This window comes from Trichomycterus rosablanca, chromosome 6 (assembly GCF_030014385.1).
Source record: "Trichomycterus rosablanca isolate fTriRos1 chromosome 6, fTriRos1.hap1, whole genome shotgun sequence".
Taxonomy (NCBI): domain Eukaryota; kingdom Metazoa; phylum Chordata; class Actinopteri; order Siluriformes; family Trichomycteridae; genus Trichomycterus; species Trichomycterus rosablanca.
In genome coordinates this window covers 32043169-32055492 of record NC_085993.1, presented here as the reverse complement: position 1 = coordinate 32055492, position 12324 = coordinate 32043169, and the positions used below count along the sequence as shown (strand labels likewise).

At 37.9% G+C, this 12324-nt stretch overlaps 1 protein-coding gene across 1 annotated transcript; it reads left to right on the top strand.

Moving 5' to 3' along the window:
• Positions 1–979: 979 nt before the first annotated feature.
• On the top strand, positions 980–10838 carry casp8 (caspase 8, apoptosis-related cysteine peptidase). The gene is made up of 10 exons (XM_062996844.1): positions 980–1087; positions 3525–3854; positions 7800–7899; positions 8012–8186; positions 8280–8323; positions 9163–9211; positions 9316–9401; positions 9494–9608; positions 9711–10209; positions 10630–10838. Exons 2-10 carry the CDS (start codon positions 3562–3564, stop codon positions 10757–10759), a joined length of 1491 nt encoding a protein of 496 aa, XP_062852914.1. The 5' UTR covers positions 980–1087; positions 3525–3561; the 3' UTR covers positions 10760–10838.
• The last annotated feature ends 1486 nt before the right edge of the window (positions 10839–12324 follow it).

Below are 12324 nucleotides of genomic sequence, written 5' to 3'. Positions count from 1 at the left end.
GGTACATTGTTTTTAAACATTCCAATCATTTTCTCATGCATTTGTTTGTCCTCTGATCATCTTAGCTCATCAAAGACTCAGCCTTTTTCTGGATGCTGTTTTTGTACCAAACCTTAATTATAATCACCTGTAGACATCACCTGTTTGGAATCACATAATTATTTCGTTTTTTCACCTCATTAATAGCCCTAAATTGCCCCCGTCCCAACTTTTTTTGGAACATGTTGCAGGCCTGAAATGCAGGAATGGATGTTTGTTAACAAATGAAATGACGTTAAGCAGACAAAACATGAAATATCTTGGGTTTAAACTGTCTGCAATCAAATAAAAGTCAAAGTAAATACAAGGAACACTGCATTTATATTTTATTAGCATTTTCCATACTGTCCCAACTTTTTCTGATTTGGGGTTGTAGATGTAATCATGTAATTAATTTACAGTAAGTGACAACCTGGGACTAATAGGAACACCAAAAGTAGTTACTTTCTTATTAACTTTGAATTGATATTTTAATACTTTTTTATATTTTTTTAATTACAGGGCACAGAAGGTAATGTTGATAACACACAGCACAAGGGTCCTGGGTTTTCTGGGCACTCTTTACCAACAGCATCAAAACACCACTTAAATTGTTTTAGAAGAATGATGTTTCATTCTTTCCATACAGTTTAGGTCAAAGCACAGTGAATCTGTCCTGGTGGTCCAGCACCTTACTAAGCCACTTTATGATGGCTTTTCCTTTTATTTGTTACCCACTTAATACATTTCCGAAATACAGTGACTACACAATGTATGTGTAAGTAATAAATGATCAGTTTAGTATATTAATAGTGTAAAATGTAGTGTTGTGGACTTTACTTTAAAAGTTGATGCGTCATGGTGTTTACCACAGAGTTTATAATAGCTGCTCTCACGACGTCACTGTAACTTCCTTGTTGAAAAAATTAAACTAGTTTCGTTGGGAATCTAAATCGACATGTTTTCCTCAAGAAAACCAGAAATTATTTTTTTACGTAGATATGCTGATATATTTTGACGGCGCTTCTTGCCAGTTCAAGTTTTATTTTGCTGTTTTCTAAATCTAAAGGTAAGAAAACCAGTATTTCAATGTGTTAGCATGTTAGCAAGCCAGTTTGCAGGAAGTTATACAGTCACCACTTGTTACATGACGCCGAACTATTTCTGTTTATTAAAGTAAACTGGGTTTACTGAATGTTAATATATATTTGGTGTCAGACTAACTTTGAGTAAGCTGGTGTAGGTGAACTTTGCCGTTTTTAAAGTCAAGCAAACAGGACTTTTACATCTATAAAGACTGCTACACCGGCGTGAAGTAATGTATGCTAAACAAATCAGTCAACAAATCATTAAACTGTTATTTAATAACAAACACAATGTAATGTATTGCGGGTTTGTATCGACTCTTGGTAAGCTGAGCCAAATGAAACTGAAACCTGTTTTATTTATTTATTTATTTATTTATTTAATAATCTTCCCTGACTGCTTTCAATAACCCATTTTTATTAGATGAGTTTCTAATGAGAGACAGTTTTTGTCCAGCATAAAAATGATTATGGAGAGTGTGTTTTTATACAGTGTAATTTGAATAATGAATCAGGTTAAAGAATCAGTTTTAGTTCCTTATTTATATTTTTAATATATATATATTTATATATATATATATAATACCGAATATATATAATATATATATACCGAATTTCTCAAGTTTTTAAACCATTCCAGTCTTACTGTTGGCTCCCTCCAGACTGCCACTACATGAACACCTTCCTTTTAGCCATATTGAGGTTTCCTTTTTTTGGTGTTTATTATTATGGCAAGCTGTAGCCTAGTGGTTAAGGTACTGGACTAGTAACCAGAAGGTCGCTGGTTCAAGCCCAACCACTGCCAGGCTGTTGCTGCTGGACCCTTGAGCAAGGCCCTTAACCCTCAATTGCTCAGACTGTAACTGTAATGTAAGTCGCTTTGGATAAAGGCGTCTGCTAAATGCCGAAAATGTAAATGTATTAATATGATATGAAACAGAATGGTGTGGATTCTCTATTGCGTGTTAGCGAGCAAAAAGAAGAAGACACTGGTGTTGGATTAGTTTCATTTTTAAAACTTGGGATAACATGATAACTGTTATTAAACAGCTTTGTTGTTAAAAACTTTATTCACTTTAATTAAAATAAAACAGATTTATATAAAATGATCCCATTTGAGATAGTGTGGCCTGTAAAGGATGTTCATGCTAGAAATGGTCTAAAAATCCTTTTTGCTCATATAAAAGTTTGATCAGCATCAACAGGAAAGTTTATTAGTTAAAGTACAAGGGTTTACCAACACAATATGGCCAAAAGTAACTGGACACCTGACCATGAGCTTGTTGGACATCCTGTTTCAACAACAAATGGGCAGTTCAGAGTTGGGGTCTGGAATACATCATATCGAATCTCAGCTCTGCCTTCCGACTGGGTTGGGCGGCAGCATGAACAACGATTGGCTGTTGTTCAGGGTTAGGGGTAAAAAGTCGGATCATAGGTCCTCATAACTGGTGCAGCTGCGGCCCCTGCTGGCTGACTGATGGCTCCTGCACAGGGCTGTGGAATAATGCTGATGGGGTGGGGCCCTTTGTACACAGTGCCCGTTTGTGTATGAACTCGACTCATGCAGGTGAAAAATGCAGTCTGTACTGACTGTACGTGCCGGAGGGGATGAATTAGAGCGGAGACTGCGAGACAGGCCTTCTCGTCCAACACTAGTGTCTGATCACAAATGCGCTTCTGGAAGAACGATCAAAAATTTCCATTAACACACTCCTAAACCTTGTGGAAAGTCTTCCCAGAAGAGTTGAAGCTGTTATAGCTGCAAAGGGTGGGCCGACATCATATTAAAGCCTATGAATTAAGAATGGGAGTCACTCGAGTTCATGTGTGTGTGAAGGCAGACGAGCGAATACTTTTGACAAAATAGTGTACTTCAAATTTTTATGAGAAGCCTTTTCATAAGACTGGCTGCTGTTATAGCTAAAATATGACATAGAGGTCACTGTATTTTGTTTTGTTTGTTTATTAGGATTTTAACGGCATGTTTTACACTTTGGTTACATTCATGACAGGAACGATAGTTACTCATTACACAAGATTCATCAGTTCACAAAGTTATATCGAACACAGTCATGGACAATTTAGTATCTCCAATTCACCTCACTTGCATGTCTTTGGACTGTGGGAGGAAACCGGAGCACCCGGAGTAAACCCACGCAGACACGGGGAGAACATCACTGTATTTGAATACTGTTTGTTTTTTAAATGGAATGTTCAACAAGCTCATGGTTTTCCAGTCAGAAATTTGTCATGTTTTCTTTCTGGTAGTATTTACTGCTAGTATGAACTGCAGTGATGATATTAAACTCATTTTTTACCAACAGGCCACCTGAAATGTTAACCACAAAATGAACACAGGCCAGAGTTGGCATTAACATAATATAACATATAATTGAATGTAAAAATTTTCCCATACAGGCCTGTAGGTTTCTCACTGGCTTTGCACGTGCACAATATGGACCTGGAAATACTTCATCTAATTGACGAGGAGTTGAGTACGGAGGAGGTGGATGCACTGAAGTTTCTCTGCATGGACGTCCTCAGCAGAAAACGTTTAGAAGCCGTGAAGGATGCTAAAGACCTGTTCTTAAGGCTGTATGAGCAGGACAAATTTAATGATGAACATTTTCTATCCGTGCTGCTCTACACGATCGGACGCTATGACTTACTCCTTATCCTGGGCACCAGCAAACAAAATGTCAAACATATCCTGCAAACCCAGAATAAGGCCAGTGTTACTGCATACAGGTAAACAGACAATGGCATTTTTGCATGGTCTTTTTACTTTGTGTTCAGAGAAAGATATTTACCAAAAAGTATTATTTACTTTTTTTAAATACTTGACTGTCTTTCTGTGCAGTACTGAATTATTTGATTGAAAAATTAGGTGGGGGTCTGTGCTGCATTGCAGGTAGCATAAGTGCCGCACAGGTCCTAAAAATAAGGCAATAGAAAAATATACACAATAATATTGTGTAAATAGTGCTGGACAAAAATTCTATATCGATATATGTCGCGATAGAAAATGTTTCAATAACGGTGATATGATTTTTAAACAAATTCGATCGATATACATTACGTCAGTGCGTGATGACATGCTCAGCTTTACCGCTCTGATTACACTGCACTACCTACAACACGGTGGATATTAGCGGCAAAATGAGTTCAACAGCTGTGAGCAGTGTTGCCAACTCCTCAGTAAGGAAAGTAGCTATTGGCTGTCCTAAAAGTCGCTAGAAGTCGCTAAATGACGTCATTGCCTAATTTGCATATGACCATTTGCATGTAATTGATGCTGTAGAAGAGAGAAATAACATCGTGGGAGAGACAAAAAGTGGGTAAAAACACCCTAAATATGTTTAGAACTACAAATGAACATTCTTCTGTTAATTCGTGTTTTTTTTTTTTTTTTTTTTTTTTTAAGAAAACACTGAGCTACTCTGGGCAGGGTTGCCAGATTGCGACAGTAATTTTCAGCCAAAATACATGAAAAAACGCCCAAAACACAGGATAAGCAGATGATGTTTAGCATTTCACAAATAATAAACCAGTTAAACCATCATGACCTACAAATTAATATCTTAAAATGTACAGATCAGTAATTATACATTATAAAGGACAAATTCTTTTTGCTTGCATGTCTTTAAAGTAGCCTACCAAGTTTGTAAAATACATTATTTGTTTGGACACACAACCCTTTGGAAGTAAATGAGAGTAAACTTGCAAGCAATGAAAGTTTAACCTCTCGTACATATGAGAGGTTGTATGTACGAGACTTGCTTACCTTCATATTCAACTCAAATCACTTGTCTAACATATGAATCACTGTATTGATGGGCGTGGCAACAGTGTCTTGGACTGGAAAGAATAACCTGTCAATCAAACTTTTGACAACGGGTTGGATGTGGTGGGAGAAGGGAGACCTTTTTATATTCCACCTGCTTTAGCAATAGCTTTTTTTATTTATATTTTAAGCTGCCAAAATAATTACAAACCAGCCCAAATTTTTTCCACCTGCCAAAATGTGTTTTTCCCTGCCAATTTCCAACAAAATCCGCTCATTTTGGTGGAAACCCGCCCAATCTGGCAACACTGACTGTGATACTGACCGCCCGTGCTTTGGGACGGGGGAGGGGCTCACGGCAGCACCCACTGCTTGTTGAGGACAGTAAGTGCAGAACAATATAATTTTATATAATAGTTTTCACGTTCGAGTCTCCAATAACACCAAAGTCGCTAGAGGGCTCTGAAAAGTCGCTAAATATAGCGACAAAGTCGCTAAGTTGGCAACACTGGCTGTGAGTGAACGAGTATCCACAGTCAGGGGCGGAGCCAGGGGGTGGCCGCTTTCCCGGTGTTACTTTTTTGCGGAAGCATTTTTGCTCGCAGGTGTTCCCACAGGGACGGAATTCAACAGCGCACCTCAAGCAAGTAGTGCACCAAAGTAGTCCACCAAAACAGTGCAGTAATACACTCGACATAAATGTCAACCACCAACACTATTACAGAAGAAGTACTACTACCGAGTACTAATACTACTTAGTACTGCTACTACTTAGTAGTTGTGGCGCGCTACGAGTAAAGGCACCAACGGGCTCTTTGCGTTCCAGTGTTGCCAGATTGGGCGGTTTTCCACTAAATTGGGAGTTTTTTTTTTTTTTTTTTTTAAACAATTTAATAGCATTTAAATAACACTTCTATTTAAAAGAAAATATTCAGTTTTAAGAAGTCCCAGCATTGTAGAAGGCTATTAAAAGTAAAGTCTATTTTCAATGCTGATTTGGCTTAATAGTGTTGGTCAGTCTGTATCATATTCTTGAAAGACTACTAGGAGTTGGGTTTAATATATTAGGTGTTTAATGTATTAGGTGTTATCTGACAGATTTATTTAAACCCATATTATATTTTACCTTTTTATAATAAGGTTAAATATAGTATGGCTTTAAAATATACAATCCTAAATCAGAAAAAGTTGGGACAGTATGAAAAATTCAATTTTACTTTGCATTTACTTTTATTTAATTGCAGACAGTTTAAACCTGAGATATTTCATGTTTTGTCTGCTCAACTTCATTTCATTTGTTAATAAACCAGCATTCCTGCATTTCAGGCCTGCAACACATTCCAAAAAAAGTTGGGACTGGGGCAATTTAGGGCTAGTAATGAGGTGAAAAAACTGAATAATGATGTGATTCTAAACAGGTGATGTCAACAGGTGATTGTAATCATGGTTTGGTACAAAAGCAGCATCCAGGAAAGGCTGAGTCTTTGATAAACAACGATGATCAGAGGATCTCCAGTTTATCAACAAATGTGTGAGAAAATTATTGAAATGTTTTAAAACAATGAACCTCAAAGAAAGATTGGAAGGGATTTTGCATATTTCTCCCACTACAGTGCATAATATCATTAAACCATTCAAGGAATCGGGAGGAATTTCAGTGCGTAAAGGCCCAGGGTGCAAGCTTGAGCTAAACGTTTGTGATCTTCGATCCCTCAGACGGCACCGCATCAAGAACTGCCACTCAACAATAGCTGATATAACCACATGGGTGAGGGATTACTTTGGCAAACCTTTGTCAAGCACTACAATACAGAGTTACATGCACAAATGCCACATAAAACTTCACTGTGCAAAAAAGAAGCCTTATGTTAACCATGTCCAGAAGCTGAGTCGACTTCTCTGGGCTCGGAGGCATCTAGGATGGACCATCACACAGTGGAAACGTGTATTGTGGTCAGATAAATCAGCATTCCAGGTCTTTTTTGGAAAAGGCTCATATGCGCCGCTCAGGTGGCGCAGCGGTAAAAAGACATTCTGCAACCAGAGCTGGATTCTGAGTACATCGTATCGAATCCAGCTGTGCCTTACCGGTTCGAGGCTGAGTGGCTGTATGAGCAACGATTGGCCGGTTGCTCAGTTGGGGAGTGGGACAAAGAACCGGATGTGGGTCTCTCTCTTGTCAGAATGCGATTGCGACCTCTGCCGGCTGATTGGAGGCGCCTGCACAGAGATGAGGAAGAGTGCCCTTAGGGTGTGTCTCTCCGCATGCAACGCTAGGTGGCGCCACACTCGTCAATGTGTGGGTGGCAAAAATGCATCCGGTTGCTGCCCATGTTTCGGAGGGGATATGGGTTAGCTTCGATCTCCTCGGTCAGGGCAGGGTTCGGCATAGACAGAGAGGAAGCACGATGCAAATTGAACAGATGCGCTAAAGGGGGAGAAAAAGGGGAAAATTAAAAAAAGGCTCATGCGACAACGATGACCCCGTACTGTTGCACATCTTAAGACATGTTTGCAGGAAGAATGGTACAAAATAAAAGCTGAAACACTAAATCACTTGGTATCCTCATTGCCAAAAAGTCTTTTAAGTGTGGCCAGCTTTTTTTGGAATGTGTTGCAGGCCTGAAATGCACGAGTGGACGTTTATTAATAAATGAAATTAAGTTGAGCAGACAAAACATGAAATATCTCAGGTTCATCCTGTCTGCAATCAAATAAAAGTCAAAGTATGTAAGAAACTGTAAGATGTAAGTTTTTTTTTTATTATTTGCATTTTCCATGCTGTCCCAACTTTTTCTGATTTGCGGTTGTAATTTAAAGACATATTATATGTCTTGTATGTCCTGCCCCATCTCCCAAGTTTAACCACTGTATGAAAACTATTGGCTCAAATAATGTTTGTGTTACAGACAAATGCTGTATAAGCTCTCTGAAGAAGTAACAGATGAACACCTTCGTAACATAAAATTCCTTCTGAACGACATGCCCAAATCAAAACTTGAACATGCTGTGAGTATACCATATATAGTATAAATTCTATAAAAATTATTAAAGCATAGTATAAAGTATTAAAGAACTCATCATTGTAACTAATTACATTTCTATCTCCTGATTATTGCAGACATTTCTGGATATCATGGCTGAGATGGAAAAGAAGGAAAGACTCGGAGAAGAAAACCTAGATTTATTAGAGAGCATTTTGGATAAATGCTCCAAAGGGTTGTCCTCTATTGTACAACGCTTCAAGGAAATGAATGGGACTAAGAGACCAGAACAAATATCCACATCAGAGGAATGTATGTTTTACTGTTTTCTTTATTTTCTCACTTCTTTAGGTCCAGACCTACATCATAAATGTCTTTACTTATATTTGTATTTTGTTTATTCAGTTGTACCAATAAGCGAGAGTTATCCTCAACAGTATGAAAACGAAGTAAGTATATTTGACTGTTATACCAAAATACTGTTGAAACAAAAAATTCACATAGATAACATGGCGGTTTTGAAAGATCAATGATTTGCAGCTGTTTATTTTCTTTTAAAAATAACAGGGGGCGCCCAGGTGGCGCAGCGGGATAATCCACTAGCACACCAGCACCAACATTCTGAGCTCCTTGGTTCGAATCTTGGCTCTGCTACGATCAGACAAAATTGGCTTCAGTCTGCTGGGTGGGAAAGACCGAACTAAGGGATGGAGTTATCAATGCTGTGTAAGGACCTTGGTTGCCCAGGGTGCCTGTATAGAAAGTGGAGGAGCACAGAGATCGGGGCGTGGCTCTCCGTATGAGAAGCCAACCTTACTTGCAAATCCACCGACCTATGAGTGAATAAGAATGGATTGGTGGACTACGCACATGTCAGGCGAATATACACCCCCCTTTGGACGCCGTCGGGGTCCCCAACAGCGGATTGGCTATGCTAAATTAGGAGAAAAGGGGGTAAAATGCTTAAAAAAAATAACCTGTCCGTACAGTTCCTTGTTGTTGTTTATGCATGACAATAGCTGTTCCCTGTGCCTATAAAAACTGTAACATTTAGAACACACACACAGACAATCTCCAGTCTGTGTTGTTTACCTACCCTGTAAACAACAGCCAATCGTTGTTCATGTGGCCGCCCAGCCGGATGGCTGAGCTAAGATTCAATACGATATATTCGAAATCCCAGCTTTGATGTGCTAGCGTATTTTACCGCTGCACCACCTAAGCAGCCTATCACTAAAATATATGTAAAAATGTTTTTTTTTCTTTTCTTTCTTCTGTCTTTTGTTAGTTTTGGAGCATGAATACATCCATAATGGAAAGCAACCATCACCATCATCGTATGTGATTTCTTTGAGTCAGTTATCAGTACATTCACAAAAGTACAGTATTTCTATTTTTCTGGTGACCATTAATCTTTTGCTGTTCTTTTGTCTCTGCTCAGATGAATCATTTGAGAGAATGCCGTTGAGAGTGGTTACGGATTCAGAGATACCGAATACAAATGAACCACTACAGAATACAATTGATGTTGGTTTATACACAATTTATTAATGCACAGCATTAAAGATTTTTGATAAATACAGAGATGGTTGATTATATTAGTTTGTATATCTTTTTAGGAGAATGATTTTTATCCCATGAACCATCGGCCTCTAGGATACTGTCTGATTATTAACAACTACGACTTTAATGGTACATCGCTCTCTAACAGAAAGGGGACGGACATGGATAGAGGTATTTCTGGCCTTTCATCACACTCCTTAAACAGCTCAACCTTTATGCCTCCTAGAAATCTATTTCTGATTTTCTCTCCTTCATGTCATTACTGTTTTTCAGACACTCTTACCAGAGTTTTTGAGAGGATGAATTTTTTAGTGGAAGAAAGAAGAGATCTTCCAAGTGAAAAAATTGAAGACGTAGTCCGCAAGTTTTCAGAGAAAGACCACTCTGAAATGGATGCTTTTGTGTGCTGCATCCTTTCACATGGAGAAAAGGGTTCTGTGTTTGGTGTTAATGGTGTTACAGTTTCAATCCGAGACCTCACTGAGCCGTTTGCCCTCTGCCAAACACTCATGGGCAAGCCCAAACTCTTCTTTATTCAGGCATGCCAGGGTGATGAGCTGCAAAGGGGTGTATGGATGGGTGATGGAGCTTCTGAGGATAAGCAAATGTATGTGGATGATGCCCAAAAATCTGGTCTGAACAGCATCCCCATTAAAGCTGACTTCTTAATTGGGATGGCCACAGTGGAGTACTACAAGTCTTTCCGCCACACAGCAGAGGGATCTATTTATATCCAAGAGCTGTGCAAGCAGCTGGAGATTGGCTGCCCTAGGTAAGTATAAAGAGTGGTCATTATAAGTATTATTATTAGTATTATGGTTTCCAAATAGAAAACTCCAGCATATTCTGTAGCTGATTGTAATCTTAATTTTTTTGACTGCTCCTGTATTTATGAGTCACCACAGTGGTTCTTTCTGGTCTGCTTACCTGACTTGGCTCAGGTTTTACATTGGATTGCCCTTCCTGAAGGAATCCTGTAATAATGACATTTTGGTGTACATATTGAATATCACAATATCTCTTGTAGCCATTAATTGACACTACAAACTGGTGATTGTCTTTTTAGTGTGTTTTTACATAACCCCTGCTTTTTTAATAAATAGCTTCTATCATTACTAAAGTGAAAGATTTAAGAATTGTTGATGTGAAAGTTCGTAGTACAATGAGAATATATTTTTGGTTTCCCTAACAGGAATGAGGACATCCTGTCAATTCTTACAAAGGTGAATGCAAGCGTGAGCACCAAAGTGCTATCGGGACACAAGCAGATGCCTGAACCACGATACACTCTTACCAAGAAACTGGTACTACCAATGGACTGAGCTAGAAGTTAAATGAACCCTGATGATGATCATCTTAGTCTTCCGTTACACTAAATAAATTTCAATATTGTCAATGAAATCAGATTGTGTGACAGGTTTGTGGGTAAGACTCAGGTGACAAGCTGCAATAATTCTTGGGTGCTGTTTATTTAGGTTTCCATTCATATGTTGTTTAAAGACACACTGATGATCATTGACAGCTATATTTGGTGAAAATCACCCTTTGAGAATTTTGTTCCAGCATTATTTTTGAAGCATAATTTTAAAATTCCAATACTTCTTTAAAGGCTAAATTTGTGATTTACAAAATATATAAATATATCCAGTGCAGATCATGTGAAATGTTTTTTATTTGTGTTGCAAATACTTTAGATTTCTGTTAAACTAAAGTGTTAAAATAAAGTTTTTATATATTCGTACAATAAGCTGTTTCTTGAATTATTACATGATGACTAAAGCGTATGACCAAGTTTAAATGAGCTGTATACCAGGTACGTTTCTGTTATGTTAATATGCAGTGACTGGGAGTGGTTAAATATAAGGATTCACATACAGTGGATTTAGAAAGTATTCAGAGTGTTCCCTGGGTTTTGTGCATTTTATGGTTTGGATTTAATCTTGAATTAATATAATTGCCACTTTTACTCAATTTTCTTTTATCAATCCACATTTAATCACCCATAATGACAGTGAAAACTTTGTAGAAGCCCCTTTGATAGCAGTTACAGCTGCAAATCTGCTATGGATATGTCTCTACAAGCTTTGCACATTTGAATTCGGGCAGTTTATCACATTTTTCATGACAAATCCTCTCAAGCTTCAACAGATTGGATAGCTACCATCTATGAACTATGAATCTTTAGGCCTTTCATAATAGGCTTAACATCTGTTCTTTAACTGGGTTTTTAAGGCCACTCCAGTGTTGTTCTGGCTGTATGCTTCATGTCATTGTAATGTTGAAAGGTAAACTATTACCTCACTCTGTGGTTTCTTGCACTCTAAAGGTTTTCTTAAAGGATGTTCCTGTGTTAGCTTTATTCATTATAAATAATAATACTTTATTGATCCCCTTGGTGAAAAGTGAAAAAAAATTGCACACAGTGTGTTGTGATGTACATATATTATCATAAAATATAATATATACACATTAAAAATATGAAGAATATATTACATATTGCACTTATTGTAATATATTTATTCCGAACTGATTCTGAGGGATTTCTTTGTTGAAATGTTAACTGGGAGAATCCGGGAGAACAGAGGAGCCAACATGACCAAGGTTGTTAATAAAGACTGAGTTGCACTAGCTAAATCGTGTAATGTGTTGCCTGAGCCTCACAGCAACTTTCTCTTTCGCTTCTTTTACATTAATAGGCTGTGCCTATAAATGTCCCACTTAAGTCAACTTTCTGTTTCACAATGTACTTTGTGTTTGTAATGAAACGAATTGTATGTACTTTTTTACTAGTAACAATAACATGGAAGGCAACACCTGCTATTTTACACTTCAGTTTGCCAGATTGGTGGGATTGAGGGTTGCCAGCTCTTGTAAAAATGTTCTTAGA